The following is a 20,657-nucleotide window of genomic DNA, read 5'->3' as shown; positions in this document are numbered from 1 at the left end:
CATTGTAAACATTTCGAACATACCGCTCTAATAAGCACCAGAGGCTCAAACAACCTACAATTTGTCTTCCTGTCATATGCTCAAAACTTCTATGACTGAGCCCTGATTAAAATGTTTGAGAGGCTTGCTGACTGTACCTCGATGTTTTCACTAAGTGCACGACATCACCATTCGATGCCGTCAGTTCACAGTTGTCCGTATGTACACCAGTGGACGTGCCGCCGCAGTCCGTCCGCCGCTGCCGTCGCGCCGGTCGCTGAGCCGTTCTGCGGTCTCCTCTGAGCCGCTCGGCGCGCCCGGGCCCGTGTCGGTTCCGCTCACCACACCCGCTGATGGATGACCGGCCAGGAGACGCCGACAAACCGCCCGCCCCCGCAAACCCCGCTCCCAGGCGCCGTCCGGGCGGCCGCGCAGGCAAATTTGTGGAAATGTATGCTAATGTCGGCCCTTGGACGCATTGGGCGGGGCGCGGCGTCTCCAATCAATTTGCACGGGGATTGGACGCGGGAGATGGATTCCTCCCAGGGCTGTCCAGTGATAAATGTGAATGAGTTCAGACACGTCCCAGTTAGAGATTGCAATCCCGGGATCGGGATCCCGGGACCCCGGCGGGATTTTAATCCCGATCCCGATCCCGAAATTCCGCCAATCCCGGGATCCCGAAAAGAATCAGTTTTTCAAAAAGAATGCAGCCGCTGCACGAGTCTTACTCTTGTTTACACTGTTTATGGTGCTGCGTGACATAAAGCAGATAAACTATTTAGCTGGCACCCCGTATTGGCCGTCGACAATCGACCGTGTTGGTAGCTCTCGGGTATCACCCACAGCGGTTAAGCCGCTTAAATACGTACGAAAAAGGGTCCCGAACGCCAAAAAAAAAATTGCAGCATCAGCGCTGCAACATCTTTATCAGGATCACAGATCTTTCAGCGATTCTGACTTGCCCGTCCGTGGCCGGAACAAAGGAGGTCATCAAGACAATCTTTGAGCTCGTGTCGCAGAAACATGTCACAGATGTCACGCAAGTGACGGCAGAGCTCACTGATTCAGACGTTGAAGACGGTAGAGTGGAGCTCTCCCAGTCAGTGACTCTGCTCTCAAAGCGACTTTCGAGCAAATTCTGAGAGACATTAATGATGAAAGCGGAACCGGAAGGAGGTAAAGTGACCAAGCGACGTTTTGAAAACATTGTGAAATAGGGAGCTACTAAAGTTGGCGTACACTGGTTGCGAGTTTTTAAGTAGACAGACCTACCAGCATGGCAATAGCTTAAAACTGTCGCGCTAACTACGAGTAGCGTAGAGGAAGAGTGAGTGAGGCGTGGATGTGCTGGAACCCGTCTAGTAAACGTACTGGTCGACGCACAGTTTTATGAAGGCCAATTGGGAATAAATGCTAATGCTAATCAAATCGAAACGTTTTATTCGCTAATTCAATCGTTTTTAATGCAAATGACATGGTCTAAGGATGGCTTTTGGTTCCCTCTTTGTTTGTGGTAAGCTAAAAGACGCAAAATATGTCAGTAGGAAATCACTCTTACGACATTTAGTGACAAGACCGGGATCCCGGGATCCCGGGATCCCGAAATAAAAACTTTCGGGATCCCGGGATTGGTAAAACGTTCCGGGATTGCAATCTCTAGTCCCAGTCGATTATGGCAAAGTAACACTCTTGTTGGGAAGATGACGGAGTGGCAGCTATATAGTCGCTGTTTAGTGGCTCATCAGTTACAGCTGTAAGGTGATTATCCTGGGAACAGCTCCTTTCGAAGCTTTTAGTTAGGTCCATTCTCATCTTGTCATTTCTGCCATGCTCGTTTTCTGCCTGAAAAGAATTGATCGGCGGAGCTCGAAATTCAGTGAAGCAGCTCGTTCTCTGGAAAGTCCATTAGTTGGACAGTTAACCTATGGTCGGTGTCCGGCGGCCCAGACTTCCACAGGCGCTGAGCTGGGTTAACGATGATCTGTCGACAGCTGCCGGGTCCCCGAACTGGCCACGGCGTGGGAGACAGCCTTCTCAGCTCTTCAGACAGTCGCGCTGGGCGAGATGTTGATGTCATCAGTCCGGGATATTCTGCCCAGCCTATTTTTTTTCCAACGGTCGCACTGCGGCACGGTGGGTGAGATTTCCGTCCCGGCCAGTCAGTCCGGGGACAGTCCAAGACCGTCGGCCGCACCCTGTCCCGCCCGGTGAAGGTGTCTGGCGTCTGAAGCCGTTAGTCTGGGGACAGTCCCAGTCTGCCGCACCCTGGCCCGCCCGGTGAAGGTGTCTGGCGCCTGAAGCCTTTAGTCTGGGGACAGTCCCAGTCTGCCGCACCCTGGCCCGCCCGGTGAAGGTGTCTGGCGTCTGAAGCCGTTAGTCTGGCCGGGTCACCGCCTCCACGTGCCGCGCCCGGCGCCAGGGGCCGCGCCGCGCCGGTCGCCGGTCGCTCGCTGGTGAAAGGATCAGGCGAGTCGACCCTGACGCCGTCCGTGTCGCTGATCCGACCGGCGACGGGCACTTTTGGAGGAGGCGTGTCGGACCGACGGGATGGGGTCACTGGGACCGAGGCTAGCTGGATGTGGGGACATGACCAAACAGCAGTTCGGGTCCAAATCAGGATGCGAACTTTGATTGAGTCATGCTTGTGGTGCAATGAGGGGTTCCCCTACTCACTACAATGGAAATGAAGTGAAATCCTGTATCTCTGGTTACAGATGGGTTCTCAGTAGCCTACTGCAAGCCCAGTCTAGTAGAAGCGTGATCAATCATCGATTCCCGATTCCCTATTGTTTGTTAGTAATGCGTTGCTCCGTTCACCACCCACACCACTCGGAACGCTGCTGTGACGGTTCGCCACACGCATGGTGACACAAATTCGTCACGCGTGTGGGTCCCGTGACGCGCGTGACGGGGGCCTGTCACAGACACGTGTCACTTCCCGTACCGCCAACATTGCCAGGACACGCAGCTCGTGAGCGGGCTGGTGAACTCTGAGGGCCTCAGATCCCTGTTCTGAGCTAATGTAGCGGATGTGAGGTCACACCTCAAGACGTGACTAACAGCCATCGAGGTCGGCTCGGCGGATATACGTACGATCACGTCCTTACAGCGGTGACTAAGCGGTCTCCAGTCGAGACGGAGAGGCGGCTGACCCGACAAACGCGGCCCAGTGCTCGTCCTTTGATAGATCTGTGTGCGTCTGAACGCGAGAGGGCCCGTCGATTGCTCGGCGCCCCGCACATCAGTAGAGAGAATTGGCCGTTTTTCATTTCGTCGTTATCTCTGTAGCCAAGCGAGCTACGAGTGGGGTGATTGAGTGTTTCACCCAGTTTCGCTCTATCGCTCTTAACCAGAGACGGGCAGAGAGTGAACTGCACACCCAGACTTCAACAAGTGTCTGCGCTTCTGTGAGTACCCAACTCTACTTCTAATACCGGGTCCAATATTACTAATAGGATCCGATACTTTTCTCTCTTTGAGCTACCGCCGAACGTTTCCGAGCTCCGTGTGGAAGGAGGAGTCTTCATAAGGCAGGTGTGAGCCTTTACGCACCTAACAGACAGGTGTGCGAGACCGGCGTGCCTTCGAACGCCATGCCGGCACATTCACCGTGTACTCGGACGACCTTGCCAGTGGCCGCGGACCGCGCGCTCGGACGGCTCGGCGGCGGACGACCCGACTGGCCGCATTCCATCGTCGAACGGGCGGGAAGGGAGCGGACGCCGGACGCCGGACGCCCCGACACTGGCGGGGAGCGCCGGCTGGCTGTTTGGTGTGTGGGCATCGGGCGTGGGGTCACAAACGGACCGCTGAGGGCTTACGTCGCGAAAAGAGTGATCATTTCTTAAATTTGATGTCAGCAGTTTCGATTATAGATTTAGATAGTTTGCATGATTAAGCGAGTTTTATTTTTAAAAGTTATTTGCTGGAATTGCGAAGCGCTGTCCGTTTTTCGCCCTCAGTCGTTCTGTTTCTCTGTCCGGCTGATGGTGTGTCACCTCCACTCCGCCGCTGACATGAGTCAGTAGCGTGCTGTTGACTTCCCGCCTGGCCAGCCAGTTCTGTCAGCGGGCTGGGCCGTGCAGTGAGGCCGTGCGCCGCGCAGAAAGGCCGTCTCCGGGTGCGTCGCCACGTCTGCAGTTGCCAGGCGGCTCCGGCCTGCCGTCTCGGTCACCGGGCGGACAGACGTGGGCCGCGGACCCGGCGACAGCCCCGCCCCGTCCGTCCGGCCGGCCTCGCCGCGCCGCGCCCGGTCCGGCTCACTGATCAGCATATTTCGACCGAGTGCCCCGGCCGGCCGGCTTGGGTGCCGTGTCGCAATGCGGCGGGCCATGAGGCGGACGGAGGCCCCTGGCCTAGCGCCGGCTGACGCCCACGTGGCCGCCACAGGTCGGCGGGACCAGCCGGAGTGGGGCGGCTCGGTCCGCGCTGCAGCCCGGGCGGGGGCTTGTGTGTATGATCGGGAATATAAACATATGGATGGCACAAAAACAAATGGATGCCGATAAGGCAGTGCTCTGTCTTTAGTTAAGCAAAGGCTGCTGTTCCAGCATGTGCCGCGGTCTCTTCCAGCTCTCGGTTTGATGGAACTGTAAAAACAGCACCAGGTGGACGAGTAGTGAAGTCTGCACCATCCCGCTCTCAGGCTGGTTATTCCACGGTAATGGTGGTTCTGCCAGCCACGTGTGTCCCTCCGGGTCCCTCACCATGCAGGAATGCGTCCATTACCGCCCAGAGTGCCGCATTATCAGGCCACAGGCATGTCTGCACTCTGGCGCGCTCGTAAAAGGCTCTCTGCCGGCTGAGCTCCGGCGGCGCGCCTCTGAATTACCAGGTAGCGCCGGTGCGGGCCGCTCTGGGGAGTGTAGACCCGTGTCCTTGGCTCCGGTGGGTCTGCGGGGACACGTGCCTGCAGCCCCTCCCCTGGGTGTCCTTCCACCTCACGCTCCGTGTGGCGGAAATATGAGCGTGAGGTAAGGGGCTGTGTGATTAGCCGTGCCCCGCTGAATCGGGATTAGCCGGGTGGCTGGCGCCGTGACCTCGCCGGGGGCAGCGGTGCGCGGTGGGCCGCCTTGCATGCTTCCTGCCGCTGCTGGCTGGTGAATTGGGGCCGTCTGCCCCTGACGAACGCTCCAGAATGGCTGGGGGACGTACTGTTCGTGCCGTGCTGTACTGCGCCGTGCCGTACCCTGCTGGACGGTGCCGTGTGTTGTGCACTCCTATAAACATCGATCGGCTCGTCCATTGTTCTCGGTTCGGCTCACCTCAACCTGTCCGGACCGCCTGCACCGTGACGTTGGCGGAAGGACGTGATATCCATTATATTTGTGAATTTTCAATATTGAAGGAAATCGCAGCGATGGCAACCGACTGAGAGGGCTCAGTGTTGAAGTTATTACTGCCGAGGGCATACGCGCTTTGATCTGATTTGTGCTTTGATCACGGAATGCTTGCTGGAGTGTATTGAGTGAGTTTTTGATGTCGGTCTCTGTCACTTGCATGTGTCTAGTGCAGTCTTGTGTCTCGTGCGGAGTTCTGGTAACATCCTTGGTCTAAAACAGTGGCGTACGCACATACAGGACATTCCGTGCATGCCCTGTCCCTTTGGCTCATCGTCCCCGGCGCCCTCAGTGACTGGCGCCCCTCTGTCCAGTGTTGGCGCTCCTCCAGTCGATAGCGGCGCGCTTCTAGTTGATGGCGAAGCCCCTCTGTCCAGTATTGGCGCTCCTCTGGTGATAGTGGCGCCCTCCTAGACGATATGGTGGGCCGGTGGCCAGTGACGTACCCAAGGGGGGGGGGCCACGGGGGCCAAGGCCCCCCCCCCCTGAGCGCCGAAGGCGCTCAGGGGGGCGCTCAGGGGGCCCCTCAGGCCCCAGGATATTTTTTTAAACACTGGATAAAATGTCTTTTACTCGGAAGAAAAATTGATATTAAAGTTTCATTTACGTGCCCTGGGTACCCGAGGGGCCCCTGCAGTCATCCAAGGGCCCCCAGTTTCCTGGGCCCCTGGTCGCCTAGGGGGCCTCTGGTAGCCGGGGGCCTGGTCTCATGGGGCCCCTGATAGCCTGTGGCGGCGTGGCCCCTAGTCGCCTAGGGGGCCCTGGTCGCATGGGGGGGGCCTCTGGTCGCATGAGGCCCCTGATCGACTGGGGCCCCTAGTTGCCTAGGGGGCCTGATAGCCCGGGGCCTGGTCGTATGGGCCCCTGATAGTCTGTGGCCCCTAGTCGCCTAGGGGGCCCTAGTCGCATGGGGGGCCTCTGGTTGCATGATATTGAGGCCCCTGATCGCCTGGGGGTACCTAGTCGCCCAGGGGGCCCCTGGTAGCCGGGGGGCCTGGCCGCATGGGGACCCTGGTTGCCTGGGGCCCCCGGTCGCCCCTAGTCGCCTGGGGGACCCTGGTCGCCTTGGGCCCCTGGTAGCCTGGGATCCCCTGGTCGCCTGGGGGCCCCTGATCGCCTGAGGGCCGCTGGTCACCTAAAGGGCCCCTGGTCGCCTGGGGGCCCCTGGTAGCCGGGGGCCTGGTCGCATGGGGCCCCCTGGTCGCATGGGGGCCCCCTGGTCGCCTGGGGGCCCCTGATCGCTTTGGGGACCTGATCGCATTGGCCCTTGGTCGCCTGGAGGGCCCTGGTCGCCTGGGGCAGTGGGGCCCCTAGTCATCTGGAGGACCTGGTCGCCTGGGAACCCCTGGTCGACTGGGGGCCCCTGGTCGTCTGAAAGTACGCTTATCACCTGATTGATCCCAAATCATCTGAGTGGCTACTGGCTACTGGATATAAGTAGTGACTGGAGTAGGCACTCATCTGAAGGAGCCGTTTTTGGTACACCTTATCATACATCAATTATACACATGTTGTGAAAATTTCAGACCAAGGTCATTCAAGGTCAGGTCACCAGGTCACTTGAAGTGACCTCACCTCATAAAAAGTTTCAATGTCTGTCATAGCTACACCGAGTGACCGATCGCTTTGAAACTTTCAGCGATTGCTAGGAGCAATAGCATGTACAAAATGTATATCTCAGAATTTTGATATTGATGACCTAAGGCCAGGTCAACTTTGCGACCTCCCCATTATAAGTCAATGGGAGAAAATTGAAATGCGCCTCTTTTGGACGAAGGACATTATAAACACTCCCAAACACCGAATTACAAGTGGTTTAGACACACTGAACATGAGAATGGTGTCCGTGACCCTTGTTTGTGCCTTGAGGTCATCTTAGGTCACGAATGGTATTTAACAGTTTTTCGCAAATAACTTTTGATAGAGGCATGCTAGAGCGATGAAAACGCGTTATATGTGTTCAGCTCGACGATACGGATCGACTGATATGCAACATGACCCTTTCCGGTCAGGTCATGACCTTGACCTGAGGTCAAATTTTCAAGTTGACCTTTCAAGGTCAAGTTATAGTTCATTCGATGCGTCTTGACGAGAGGAACACGATGCCGGTGAAAGTAAGCTCGTACAAGGCTTGGGTCAAAAGTTATTGCAGAAAAACTTTCCGAAAAAATCGGCTATTTTTGCAGTTTTTGCCCCCTGCAGGCAAAACCGTTGACGTTAGGTCAAATCTGATAGAATTACTCAGAAAGGGTGTTAATAGGGCTATCGAATGCACTTTTCCGCGGCGCTGTAGCTCTATTGGTTCCCGAGTTATGCGTTGGCTTCTTGGAAATTTTCGACATTCGACCTGGAAATCGGCGAAATTTTGCCTTCAATGACCTCTGGTGACCTCACCTTTGACCTGACCAAAAAATTGACCGAAGTGATTTCGTCATTATTTTTTACGCTCTTTCGAACGCCGCCTTCCGCGTATCGCTACGTGGCCCAGGAGCCGAGTTGCAAGGGGGGGGGGGGCAGCAGGGCGTGGAAATCCAGGACCCCCAGCCGGGCGCGGGCTAGTGAAACATATAATAGCCGCGTTTACATAGGGCTAGTTGCCAGATAGTGGAATTCCGATAACGAGACATTTATTCCCCACTATTATATTATATACCTACATATCCGGAATTGGAGGATGTTCAGTAATTGAGGCGCTCGCTCATAAAATGCCGTGCGTTTCATGCACACTCCTCAAGCAAAAATATTTTTACTTTCCAATTTTCCACATTTTCTCAAGGCTTAGACCGTTACAGAGACCGTTTTAATTGACTTTGATGAAGTTGAACGCGAGAAGTCACAACCAAATGCTGCATTAGGTTGTAAAGAACTGAATTGCGTTTTCCCACACACGTGGCGTTTTCTCACCTACGTCTGCAGGAGAGACCAGATCCACTATGCCCCCCCCCCCCACCATCGAAAGGTTCTTCATGACTCCCGGGGGCCCCCGGGGAACCCGGGGGCCCTATACACTGTGGGGGCCCCTTCGAAAGCAGGTGGCCCCCTCCTGGGCGAAATCCTGGGTACGTGCCTGCCGGTGGCGCCCCTTTGTCCAGTATTGGCGCCCCTCCAATCGATAGCGTCGCGCTCCTAGATGATGGTGGGTGGCGCCCCTCTGTCCAGTGTTGGCGCCCCTCCAGTCGATGCCCTGGTCCTTCGCAAATTCCTGGGTACGCCACTGGTCTAAAACGATTACGATGTGCTCCGTTTGTTCTGTGCACAAGACCGTTCAAGTCTGACATTTTCTAGTGTGTTGTGTGTAGAGGTGGCAAAAGATAAAAATTTTGGGAACCAGACTCGAACCAGACCCGGCTGGACATTTCTGGAACCAGTCGGACCCGGCCTTAGTTGGAATCGGACCCAAATGGACCCGGCTCCCCAAAAGTCGATTAATACAAACTATTTGTAGGTATCATTAGTTGCATCATGTAAAGCAGCCTATTTCTCACTGGGAATACTCATGAGCTACTGTGTGCCAAGAAACATTCACTTCATTGACTTCATATTTTGCAATAATGTGTAGTGTGCAAGTTGTACAGTTTTTGGTAGGACCCGGTTGGACTCGTCAGAAAATTTCCAGGAACCAATCTGGACCCATATGGGTCCAGACTGGTTCTTTGGACCGGGTCCTCGGGTCCACATTTTGCCACCTCTAGTTGTGTGTATCACCAGTTATGTGCGCTCGATACCGTCATGAGTCTGACCTGTGCCATGTTCTCCGTTAGCTCTGCACCGTGGCGACCTGTGCCTGTGCTGTGTCTGACCTAAGTCTGACCTGTTCTATGCTCTCTGTTACAGGGCGTGGGCCACCAACCGGCCGGGCTGCCCTGAAATGAGACATGTCCCGGACTCTGGCCACCGTTCCTGACCAACACGGTATGTTCGCCTATCGAAACCCACTGCCACGAGATCAGGTGTAAAACTACATTTTGATAGGAGATTCGTAAACATTGGATATTATTTGCAATGCCATTCTAAAAATGTGATTAATAGGGGAAGTCTTTTTGCCCAGCGGCCAACAGTGCATCGTTGACCTTTGGGTCACTTTATCCAAATATGTTATACAGGTGAGGGACTTCGGGCCTCAAATGCGCAGATCGCCATTTACTTAATCTCTCACGACAGGTTCATTGCGTCGACGAACGATTATCGAGTGCTTTTGTGATATATAACAATCTATGGATAGGCAATCTTTGCCATGCTTTAAAATTAATGCGCGACGTCTCCTCATGATAGCAGTTGACGTCACTCAGAAGTTTGTCCTGAGTCAGAGATAACCCTGAATTCCGGATCCGCGCAGGGGATCACCATAAGCCCTGATATGGCTGATATATGTGGTATGTTAGTCACAGTTCACTGTGTGTACCCTAATTTGCGCCACCAATCGCATTTTGAAATTAAATATTTTGATATTAGGCTGTAATATGTAAGTAAACACTCCATTACCTGAAAAAGTCATTTATATTGTGTAGTTATTGACTCACTTTAATGTGTTATTTTTATTGTATCTGCCGCACCTATGTAGGTAACAAACGTATGGCATCCATTATGTTACCATCCGTTATGTTATTATGTTACCTGGTGTTAAAGTAAGGTCTCTGTGCGTCGCCGGGACTGTGGGAGGGGGCACTCCTGGTTACCTGATCATGGGTAACGGACTATCTTAGAAAAAAAATCCAGGGAAGTTCCAATTGCTTTTGAGAGGCTCAGTGCCCTACTGCTGATAGAATCAGTTTGCCTTTCTTTTATGATATGAAACAGGGGAACAAGGGATTGGTATTCACAGCAAGAAAGCACGAAACGTAGCCTTTTTCTTAGTTTTTAGTTTGCTGAAAGGCACCCATTTATCCCACATTTATGTGGAAACGGCCAATAAAAAGCTCTAAGTGACAGCATTAGGACAGAAAGTTGGAACGGAACAGTAATGGTTCGCCAAACTATCATCGGACTGTGGCCTGTAGATGGTCTCTCTCTCTCTCTCTCTCTCTCTCTCTCTCTCTCTCTCTCTCTCTCTCTCTCTCTCTCTCTCTCTCTCTCTCTCTCTCTCTCTCTCTCTCTCTCTCTACCTCTCTACCTCTCTATCTCTCTTCCTCTCTACCTCAAGTTTTGTTCAGCTCCATCCACGAATGGCCTTGATCACGCCCCTTCCCTTACGGAGACCAGTTTGTCCACTTTTTGTGGAAATTAAAAACCCATTCGTTCGCAGCCGCCGCTGACCTTTCGCCTCTACAAAGTGCCTGTCGTGTCCGTTTCCTTTCTTCTCCCCTCCACATACCCGTTGGACGGCCTGTCTCCGAGGGACCAGCAGTGCCGGGACGAGCTCGCCCGTAGTGTGTGCCTGTTCCCCGCGGACTGCACCTCAGCTGAGGACGCCGGGTCATGACCTGGCCGGCTGATGGACGGACGGCGCCGCCGCCCGGGCGGCACGGAGAGCCGCTCGGTCGGTCGGTCGACGGCTATTTCGGGGCGTCGGCCGGCCGGTCGGCCGGCGCGGACCTGCGCCACAGCCGCCGCCGCTGCCGACGACCGCCCGTCGCGATCGATGGCAAACTGTCGGCCCGGCAGAGCCCCCCGGTCGGTCCAGACAACGATCCAGACTGGGGCGGCGACCCGACCAGACGGCGGTCTGACACGCCCAGCTCCGGGGGAGAGGTCAGACAGACCGGTCCAGACCCTGAACTGTGGCCCCGACCGGACACAGTGCAGGTCTGCCGCACGGCACACCTCCTCCAGGGTAGTACCCACCGCCTCCGACTTCACCGGACCTCACGTAACCCAATTTGGCTCAGGTCACGTATCGTCTATTCCTGGGGTCGGCTCAAGCTCCGCCCGCCATCGGCTATTCTGAGTTGCATCAATCACACAGGCGTTAGTGTCTTTCATGGGCCCTGTTTGGCACGAACCGCGCGTCATATTCTATCTTTACGCCACCATACAACCGACTGTACCCAACCAGCACCAATTGGCATCGCATAGAGGCGTGACTTCAATCGGCGTTTGATGGGCTATATCCGGCTGTCGGCACGGATTATCTCTGTTAGTCGACAGGATGAAATGCCAAACTCTCGTTAGCGAAGGCCAGCACTGATTCGCGCTGCCACTGGCCTGTAGACACCGCAGTCCGAGTTCTGTCTTTTGATCGCCGGCTTGGCGATCACAGCCGGCTGGCCGCTCTTTGCGGTGTCCTGTGACATGGTTCCGGGGGTCCGAGTGCCATTACTTATCGCAGTACCTACCTATCCACTATTCTGTCGGTCGGGGTGCGTGTGCCGTCCTTCTGTGACCGCGGGCGGGGCGCGGGGTCAGCGGATGTCGTGAGCACACCGCTCACACGACACGGAAGCCCTAGGTATTGACACGGCTGACCTGACCGACCTCGGGGGAAGCCTCTGCGGCCGACCCGCCGCAGCCAGTGGCACCAGTGACAGCACTAATGGCGCACGTGCGACGTGAGTGGCGCACGCCGCGTAGGTGACACTCCGGGGCGCCTCCCTGGCGCACGGTAGCGCAAGGGCTGTGTGTTGGTGAAGGTTTGCATTTAGCGGTGTTATTGTTTCAGTTTCTTCACTCGTGGCTTGGCCTTTACTGTGCATTGTTCCGCTGAATCGTTTCATTTCGATCTCCAGTGCTTCTTGGTGCTTTTCGGTTATTTTCTATACGAAATCCCGTTTCAAGACTGAGCTTCAGCTTTTTATCCTGCCACCTTTTTGGCCCTGGTAGACGGTTTATAGCTCCAGCACGTTATCAATTACGCACCTTTGCTTACGTAACACGCTGCAATGGTCGCCGGTGAGCGATACGGTGTCGTGTGTGGGTTCTAGCAGCTTATATTAGCGGCGAGCGGTGAGCGATGTGTGTTACCGACTAGCAAGTGATGCGCGGCTGGGGTATATGATGAGGCGGCGACTGACGTATACGCTGATTGATGTGTGTATTGAGGGACCGTTCTGCTGAGTGATATGCGTGTTGACTGACGTCGCCGGGTGGGCTGGCGGTGGGCGCCTATCGTCCGTGCCCCTGGTAACCATTGCTCCACCCTGGTCGGTCCACCCCTGCCGTACTGGCCCCTGAACTGACCGAGGCCGCGTACCATTTCAGACCATGGTCGGACCTCGCTGCCGCTGTTGCTGGCGCTGCTGACGCTGACGCTGACCTCCCTGACGGCCGCGGCGCCCAGGGAGCTCGTGCCGTCCGCTGATGACTCCCTGCGCCCGGTGGAGGGGACCGGGCCGGCCCCCGCGCCGGCAGCCCCGCCACCAGGACCACCGCGGTAAGACTGCATGAGATAGGAGAGTGGTGGGGCGTAACAGGCAGGTAGGAAGATTCGGCGGGATGAATTGGACTGCAAATGGCCCGAGTGTACTGATGAAATACCGACACTTGGAAAGGGACACGAGAAAAAGAACCAATTACATTGTTAGAAGTTTTCATTTTATATAACAACATTGAACGAACCAGAGCGCACGTGCATACTTGACAGACTCGCATAAAGTTAATCCCCTAATTTGTCGGTCGATGTCTTTTATCCGGTCTCTGGTAGGCGTTTCATTTCCGTTTTACTGCTATAATCTCCCCCAGTGCCCAGCAATCCATGGCGGCAGTATCCCAGACACCATTTAATTCTGGAGCGCGCTCACCCGTAACTGCTTGTGTCTGTGTTATTTGTAACGGCCTGCTGCCGTTGGTCTTTACAGCGAGATCAGCCCCGGTACAGTTAATGCCGCCCACTTTCCGACACACAGTCGCCACTGCATTTTTGTGACGCTAGGTGTGATGTGTGTCACGCTGTATCAGAGGTGAAACGTTTACCACTGGCTCGTGGATAGCATGAAACCTTTTTCTCATAGGTAACGAGAGACTGAAATACAGGCATAGCTGCTTGGAATTATGGATTGTGCTGTAAATCGCTCAACAGCTCATGTAGTACGGAACATGTCATTGTCTATCGCATCGGCGACAGTGATGCTACTAGACATGTGTGGCCTGCCACTTTTTGGTGACGACAAATCCACAATCACAGCATGTGCGGTTAATTCTGTCGCTTGTGCTCCGCTCTCTGTGGATTTTATTTCTCCGCTGTTGGAGGATTCCCTCTCACCACGCCTCACCCTCGCACCCGATGGTGCTGTGGTCACCGCTACCTTCGGCCTTGATGTGGTGATGCCACACCTTTGCGAATTAATCAAAGCAGTCGATTGTCCTACTCCGGTATGGAAATAACACCCTCCGAGCCATCGTCTGAGATGATATGATCTTTCTCGGAAGGTGTGTCGGCGAGAAGAGAGAAATTCTGAAAAGCCGCATGGTTGTCCTTGTTTCAACGCATTAACACTCCGAAGAAGTTCGCAAAGGTGTTTTCGCTTTGGGCAACCTGTTTGTTCCTTTCGTGTCTCGTTTTTATTTACTAATGAGTGAATTCCTTTATTTCGGTGATGGCCTAATCACGGGCACTGTTGTGTTCTGAAGTGAAATCAGAATGAATATCGTTGCTGAAAGTGGAACATTCTTTCCGAATCTGAATACTTCCCTGAACAATAGAGGCGCCTCACACGACCTGCGACCTTGCAAAGGCTAGGCTGTCTGCATGCTTCTAACTTCACTGTAATGCTGTTTTATTCAGTGTCAAAGATTGGCTTAAGACACCCTGTTTCTGGTAACGAGCAGCACATGAACATTTCAGTCTACTTTCAGCGCCTGTCAGAATACTTAAACGGGGCCGTGCGACTTGTTACAGAACTTGGGCTCGAGTCGGCGGCCTTCTGCTAACTGGTTTCGCCCGTTTCTGACCCGGCCGTCCGCCTTGTAACCGCTGTCTGACCTTTCCCTGTCACGCTATGGCTCGGACGCCGTGTCCGTCCGCGTCCTCTGGAGGAAATCCGAGCGCGCAGTCACGGCCCGGCCGCGTGCTGGGACGGTGTCACTGCAGCGGCCGCCGCCGGACCGGTGTGCGCGCCGCGCTATGACACCTGCCCGACACGTGATACCGGACAAAACCGACACATCTGACACACCAGATACCGGACAAAACCGGCACAAAAGACACATGGCAGCCGACACACCTGACACGCCCGCACATAGGACCCGCGCTTTTAGGTCTTACTTGTTGCCGTTGAGCATTTTCAGCTAAGCGGTGACACCACCTGCGTCAATAGTAGTTGGTCTTTGACTTAGCTAATTATGTGTTGAAAGGACAATCTCAATATATGGAACAGCTGTCTGTCTTTTGCACGCCAATTTGCTCACTTCCTAACTAAACAAAACAAACAGCTGTCTGATAGCACCAGAATTGGTTGAAAAGGCCATGCCCCATATCTTAGGGGAAGGTGGGGTAAGACGGCCCAGCGGGGCAAGACGGACCACCAGCCCTCCCGGCTGAACCGCTGCTGGTATCTACTGCTTTATGCACTCACTATGTTTGTTTTCCTTCGCTACAATGGCCACATTGAGCTCATGCTGCTAGGATGCATAGCTTTTGAGTTATTGAGAAAAATGTTGTTTTTCGTCAAACCGATCTAATATAAGAGGTCTACGGGTGATTCAATTACGGCGCCTTTCTTGCATGATTAGTTTTTATTTTGCACTTAACTGTGAAGAACAAAGTTATAAACTTAGTTATAGTCACACTTTAGGAAAGGGAAGGTTTTGCAATGTTGGGCTATTTGACATATACGTCATGATAATGACAGAATTTAGATTTGGGGCAAGACGGACCACTGTGGTCCATCTTACCCTGTAGTGGTCCATTGTACCCTGCATATGGAAAGTTCTTTTCCAAAACATTGACACAAGTTTAAGTAAGCTAATTTTTCAGGAAGGAGTCTTTGTTGCATGTGAGCCATGCATGCAAGTGCTCAGTTAGCATGCATTCATGCCAAACGACAATCAATACACATGTTCCCAGCTTTTAGCTGCACTTCCATCACACATGAGTAAAGAATAAAGGCTCATTTTGTTATTTTACCATTCTGGTTACATTTTCTTACAAGAGTACAGAGCAGAAGTGTAACACACATGAACGGATAGCAGGCACTGCTGGGTGGTCCGTCTTACCCCACGTTTTTTCTTGTCTGAGTTTTTGACATGTCCCTCTTTAAGAGCATCCACCACCTAGATGTCTTTAATTTGAAATTTAGTCTTTACACGTATCAACAGAGGAAGGATTGAGCATTCCGAAGACTATAGATAATATGAATTACGAGAGCAGTGTAGCAAGATATGCGGCCTCAAATCTTAGCTGGTCCGTCTTACCCCACCTTCCCCTATATCCATGCAGTCTAAATACTTCAATGTAAACACTCAGCCACTTTCACACTACTAGTCCGCCTCTCAGGCTGCCACCCGGACCATCTGTCTGACCTCAGACACACCTTTGCGCCACTCCCGGCATCCGGCCGACACCTGACCCGCCGGGGGTGCGCCGCCAGATCGTCTCGTTTCTCTCCGGATCGTGCCACAGTGGGTCTCTGCGCCCGTGCCCGTCTGGAGATCTCGGGTCTGTCCCCGCGGCGCCCTGCTGAGCGCTCTGTGACCGCCGGCTGTCAGCCACACCCCGAGGCGCCGGATGGGAGCTCAGTCGGCACCTGTGTCCTCCCGCGGAGCCGTAAACACCCCCCGCCGGCGGGTCAGGAGGTCACAGGGAGGGGCGGGGAGGGGGTGATCGGCAGCGGGGTCGGCCGTGCCCAGGTTTACAGTGGTGTCTGGCAGGGGCACGAGGTGTGGAAGGGCTGTAGTGGAGGGGCCAGGGAGGCTGTGCTGCCGTCAGCGTCTCAGAAGTGGGAGAACTGGGAAAACCAGTGAAGTGTGCGGATGCTGACTGGAATGAAAACCTATCTGGAGGTGACATCATACGGCCGGCTGTTCGACTGAGGGGTTGCACTTTGTCACATGCCTACGCACCTCGCTCATAGCGAATGAACTTACAAAATTCAACGCAGTGTGTGTAATGCTACTATTTACACTGAAGCACTCGGAGCCTGTCCTGAAATATTCAGAAGTTATCACCATCGACTGCGTGTTCAGCGCCGCACTGTGCCGTCCCTATTCATGCATTTTCTATCTGCCTACGGCCTTCCGCTCTTCCACCGTCCCACAAGATGAGCACGCCGCCGAGATGGCCTCCGCTCTGCGTTCGTCCGCCGACCAGGCGAGAATTTTCCGAGCACGTCGCTAATGGCCATCTCGAGGCCCATCGCCAGATCTGGGTGGCGGCACTTTGGGTCGGCTGGCACACGGCGCCTTTATCCGCCGCCGGCTATTTGGCCGCTCCCGCCTCACCGGCTCACAATGGGCGTCTGTGCCGTGCGTGTGCCGACGGGATCCGCAGGATGTGCCCCCGGCTGTCCGCGCCGGTGATGCGGGCGGAGATGCGGCGCTGATGCCTTCGGGCCGCGGAGCTGCGCCAGAGATGCGGCACGGAGCACTGGGAGACTGGCAGGGCCATAACAAATGTGCACAGAGAGGTGTCTATACTCTATCCAAAACAGACCGCACCGGAAATCCTCACTTCCGGCGGGCGCGGTGTTTGGCCTGGGTGGCTGTCCATTGTCCAATGGTGTGCATACTGCTATCATACGCAGATACGGTCGTACATACGCTGGACGGTGCTGACTGTAATGGTTCAGTAGCCTGGGAGTGGGTTTACCGTGATTATGGGCTCGGATCTCCGCGGACGTGTAATGATTCCCTTCAGAATCACCGGGCTCGTCCGAACTAAGTGCCGCGGCCGTTAGAGTGTCGACGTTGATTTGGCCCGGCCGATGATGGATAGACGTCTATCTGTCGTCGTCTTTCAATTCACGTCAGCGGTCTTTTCGCCAGTCCAATCATTTAAGATTCCTGGACTTGACAGCGATAGATGCCTGCCATACCATAGATGTCATGTTTCTGCACACATGATGAGATAACAAAGTGCCTACATCAGTGGAAGATCAGCATGTCTGCCTAAGTTCACGTTTCCAAGTTTCTGCCGATTGCAGCATGCATTGACCCTCCATATACCTATACTGTGACCCTATGCCGGACCCTCAATTCCTCGGACCTCCCCCTGCTGTCCCACCCGGTACTGCACCACCCCATTCGCAGCTCCGACAGATAACGGTTCATGGTTCCCACTAGTGCCCCGTTGTCTCCCCCTCCCGGGAGCCTCGTGGACTCCTGCAGGGAAAACAAACGACGGAAATGCCGTCTTCCTCCCCATCCCCAGTGGTCGTTCCTTTGGGGACGCCATCCGACAGGGGGCAGCATTGACTGGTGTGCACAGGAACTGCGCATTTCCCGCCCACATAGGGTCCGGGAACGCGATAGCAAACGGCAACAGAATGTGAAATTACACCGGATAAATATTGAAGTTCGAGTGGGGTTTGCAGACCTGCTGCCCCTGGGGAGCCATATTGCCAGCGCTAACAATGCAGGGGCTGGAGCTCGTTCGCCGGTCGGCAGTGGAGGGTATGGGCCCGGTCGACCGAACTGTTTGGTTCGAAGGGTTTCGTTAGTGTAAACTTATGACCTCAAACGATCGACTGCCAGTTTCTGAACGATCGACAACAGACTGCGAACTGGGAAACTACCGAGGGAAGGGCTCCATAGATGGTCCCGAAGTAGATGTTACTCTCCTCCGCCACTTCGTATTGCCCCGCCCCGTGTCAACCTTTCCTCATCTGACCTCTCTCGCCCTCCCGCCCCCCAGGTCGGCGGCGCCGGCGGACGGCTACGTGCGCTCCCGGGACGGCCGGCGAGTGGCTGTGCTGCGGCCTGCCGACCTGCTGCAGTTCCGTCGGCTGGTGGCGCCGCACCAGCGCTGGCCCCAGCCCCAGCCCGGCGGCCAGCGGGTGCTGGTGGCGGTCAGCAGCGCGGCGCTGACGGCCGAGCTGCCCGACCGGCGCGTCACCGCCGAGGACAGTCAGGAGGAGGAGGAGGAGCAGATCATGGCGCGACGCTCGAACGTGCGCGCCGTCCAGGAGGAGCTGCTCGAAAAGGCGGTCACCTCGGCCGTGAAGGAGGGCAGGGAGCGCGGAGGACAGGAGAGCGAGGAGGAGGAGGAGGTGGGGAGGAGGGAGGAGGAGCAGAGAGCGGAGGGAGAGCAGCGGACGGACGCGGGCGATGTCGAGGGCAGCGGGTCTGCCGAGGACAGTGACGCGGCCACTCCGGCTACGCTGCCGCTGATGCCTTTGGACGAGGAGCATGACGAAACAGCGACAGAGCCTGCCGAAGAACCGGCCGCAGAAGCAGGGGCGGAACCAGTGCCTGAGCCAGTCGCAGAGCCTGTCGCTGAACATGTGGAGGAGCCCGTTGAAGAGCCTGTGGCAGCACCAGTCGCAGAGCCGGTCGCGGTGGACCCGGCGCCGGGCCATCCGGCTCCGTCCGACCCCGAGGCTGGGGTCGCCTCAGGGTCAGCTTCGGACACCGGCAACTCACAGCCGACCGGTGCAGGGTCCAACGGAGACGAGACCAACACCGGCGACGGCAGCGACGCCGACGGTGACGGTGATGACGATGACGATGACGATGGCCCGGACGCCGCTCTGGCGGCGGTGGTGGCGGGCGCCGCCCTGCCGGCCGCCTCTGTACCCGACTCGGGGTCCTCTGGGTCGGACCCCGAGTGGTCGGGCAGCGGCGGGCCCAGTCGGCCGGTCCCCGGGGTACGGGCGCCCCCCGGCAGCACCCCGGCCGCCGAGACGGTGCGGCGGGAGGCGCGCGGCTCAGCACCCGACCAGCAGCGTCAGCTCAGCACGGCGGAGATCAGCGCCGTGGCAGTCGGCTGCGTCCTGGCCGCCGCCGCCTTCATACGTGAGTACCTGCATCGGTATTAGGCACATGGACGTAGCTTGACTTGCGACTACACTCATGTGCCAGCATGTTGTATGTATGTATTTTCCTTCACTTCTCGTACATTGTATCCCTTAACATACACATCAACTGCGTAAGCACTAATAAGCTGAGTCACGCATTAGGTACTAACGGTACGTCTGGCACTGATGACCAAGGAACATGAGCAGACAGAGAACGTAACGCCTCCAGCGCTAGGAAAAAGGGTAGGCAGTGTGCAGCGTGTTAATCTGTTTCGCCCTGTATTGTCCTGGCCGCTAAGGCCGTCTTTTCCTCGCAGTTGCCCCCGACGGCCTGTGTCACTCCTTCTATACCGTCGGCCTTTTTACGGACAATGTACCGATGCTTTTCGCATATCGCGCGCGATTTTTGTCCCCTGCCAACGAACAATGGCCACAGCATCAGGCCATGCTTTCAGGCCCGAGTGATGGACATTTGCTTTGGCTACACGTTCATTATCGATGCATTTTCCTGTTGCGTGCGGCTGTCAGCCCTGTCTCGGTCACGCCACGGGTTGGGCCGGGCCGGCGCGCCTGGCCGGACCCGCGCCAAATACGGAGGTAGCGGGCCGCCCGGGCGGCCGGCGCGCCACTGACTCTACTCCTAGGAATCCAACCAGGCGTGACTGAAACGATGAGTCGTCGCCGCCGCCGCTTCGATAGAACTGGAATGTCCTGGAATGGACCGCGCTCAGGTAAAAGTACGGTATGAAAGTGAGCTGCAATGCGGCGATAAATTGAGTGGATTACGGTCGTTTCATGTCGGTCATTCGTGGCGACCTTCAGTAAGCTCCTCTCTCTAATCCGGGCTCTGAGTACCCATGAGGCGGCTGGGGCTTCCTGTCTGTGACCGCTGTACGGCCGGAACCGGCGGCTAACTGGCGCTGACGACCCGTCTGGCGGCACTGATGTTCGCCACCTCCGCCGGGACGCCGGATGGCGGCTCTCGTGATGAACTGCGGCGCGTCCGGTGCGCGGCCGCGCGAGACGCGGTTTGCCGGCCGGGTACCCCGCTCGACACGGCTACACGGCGGTCATTGTGCGCCTGTGATGGAGGTCGTGTGAGGTCGGGGGAGCTGGGTGGTGTCAGAGACCCGACCGAGTGGTGCCGGGTTATGGTGTGAGGCGTGAAGGAAGGAATCTGATTCGTGGAAGGAGGGATGGATTTTGGTCTGGTGGAGTCGGCTATTCGGGGAAGTGGTTAATGATTGTGGAACGCAATGGCGGACAGTCTTTTCTCTGTCTTCTTTCCGTATTGGTTGGAATGCCCAGGTGCAAGGAAGAATCGGTTGGATGTATTCGATTGGCACACCATTGTGCTGTATTTTCGATGTAAAACCGCTGTCCATGTCGTGATAAACTTCAGCCTGTCGCTCTATGTGATCAGAACGCCGGACATTGCTGATGTAAGCACGCCCTAACGTCTCGTATCCTTGTCCAAGTGTCTGGCAAACAGACGGCGCCGAGCCGCCGATAG

At 55.6% G+C, this 20,657-nt stretch overlaps 1 protein-coding gene across 7 annotated transcripts in view; it reads left to right on the top strand.

Moving 5' to 3' along the window:
* Window positions 1-20,657, top strand: part of LOC122388399 (actin cytoskeleton-regulatory complex protein PAN1-like) — a 63,061-nt gene that overhangs the window by 29,519 nt on the left and 12,885 nt on the right. For 6 of the 7 annotated variants that reach the window (XM_043379440.1, XM_043379447.1, XM_043379441.1 and 3 more), the window contains 3 exons: window positions 9,156-9,233; window positions 12,456-12,627; window positions 18,043-19,142. In XM_043379440.1, coding sequence (XP_043235375.1) covers window positions 9,197-9,233; window positions 12,456-12,627; window positions 18,043-19,142 — 1,309 coding nt within the window. In that variant the 5' untranslated portion in view covers window positions 9,156-9,196. Of the gene's footprint in view, window positions 1-3,148; window positions 3,390-9,155; window positions 9,234-12,455; window positions 12,628-18,042; window positions 19,143-20,657 lie in introns of those variants that run through there. The other variant, XM_043379444.1, reaches the window with a different exon arrangement.

Source organism: Amphibalanus amphitrite, unplaced genomic scaffold, assembly GCF_019059575.1.
Source record: "Amphibalanus amphitrite isolate SeventyFive unplaced genomic scaffold, NRLGWU_Aamphi_draft 000320F_arrow, whole genome shotgun sequence".
Classification (NCBI taxonomy): Eukaryota; Metazoa; Arthropoda; class Thecostraca; order Balanomorpha; family Balanidae; genus Amphibalanus; species Amphibalanus amphitrite.
The sequence above is the reverse complement of the archived record's forward strand: the minus strand, read 5'-3'. Positions and strand labels throughout refer to the sequence as shown.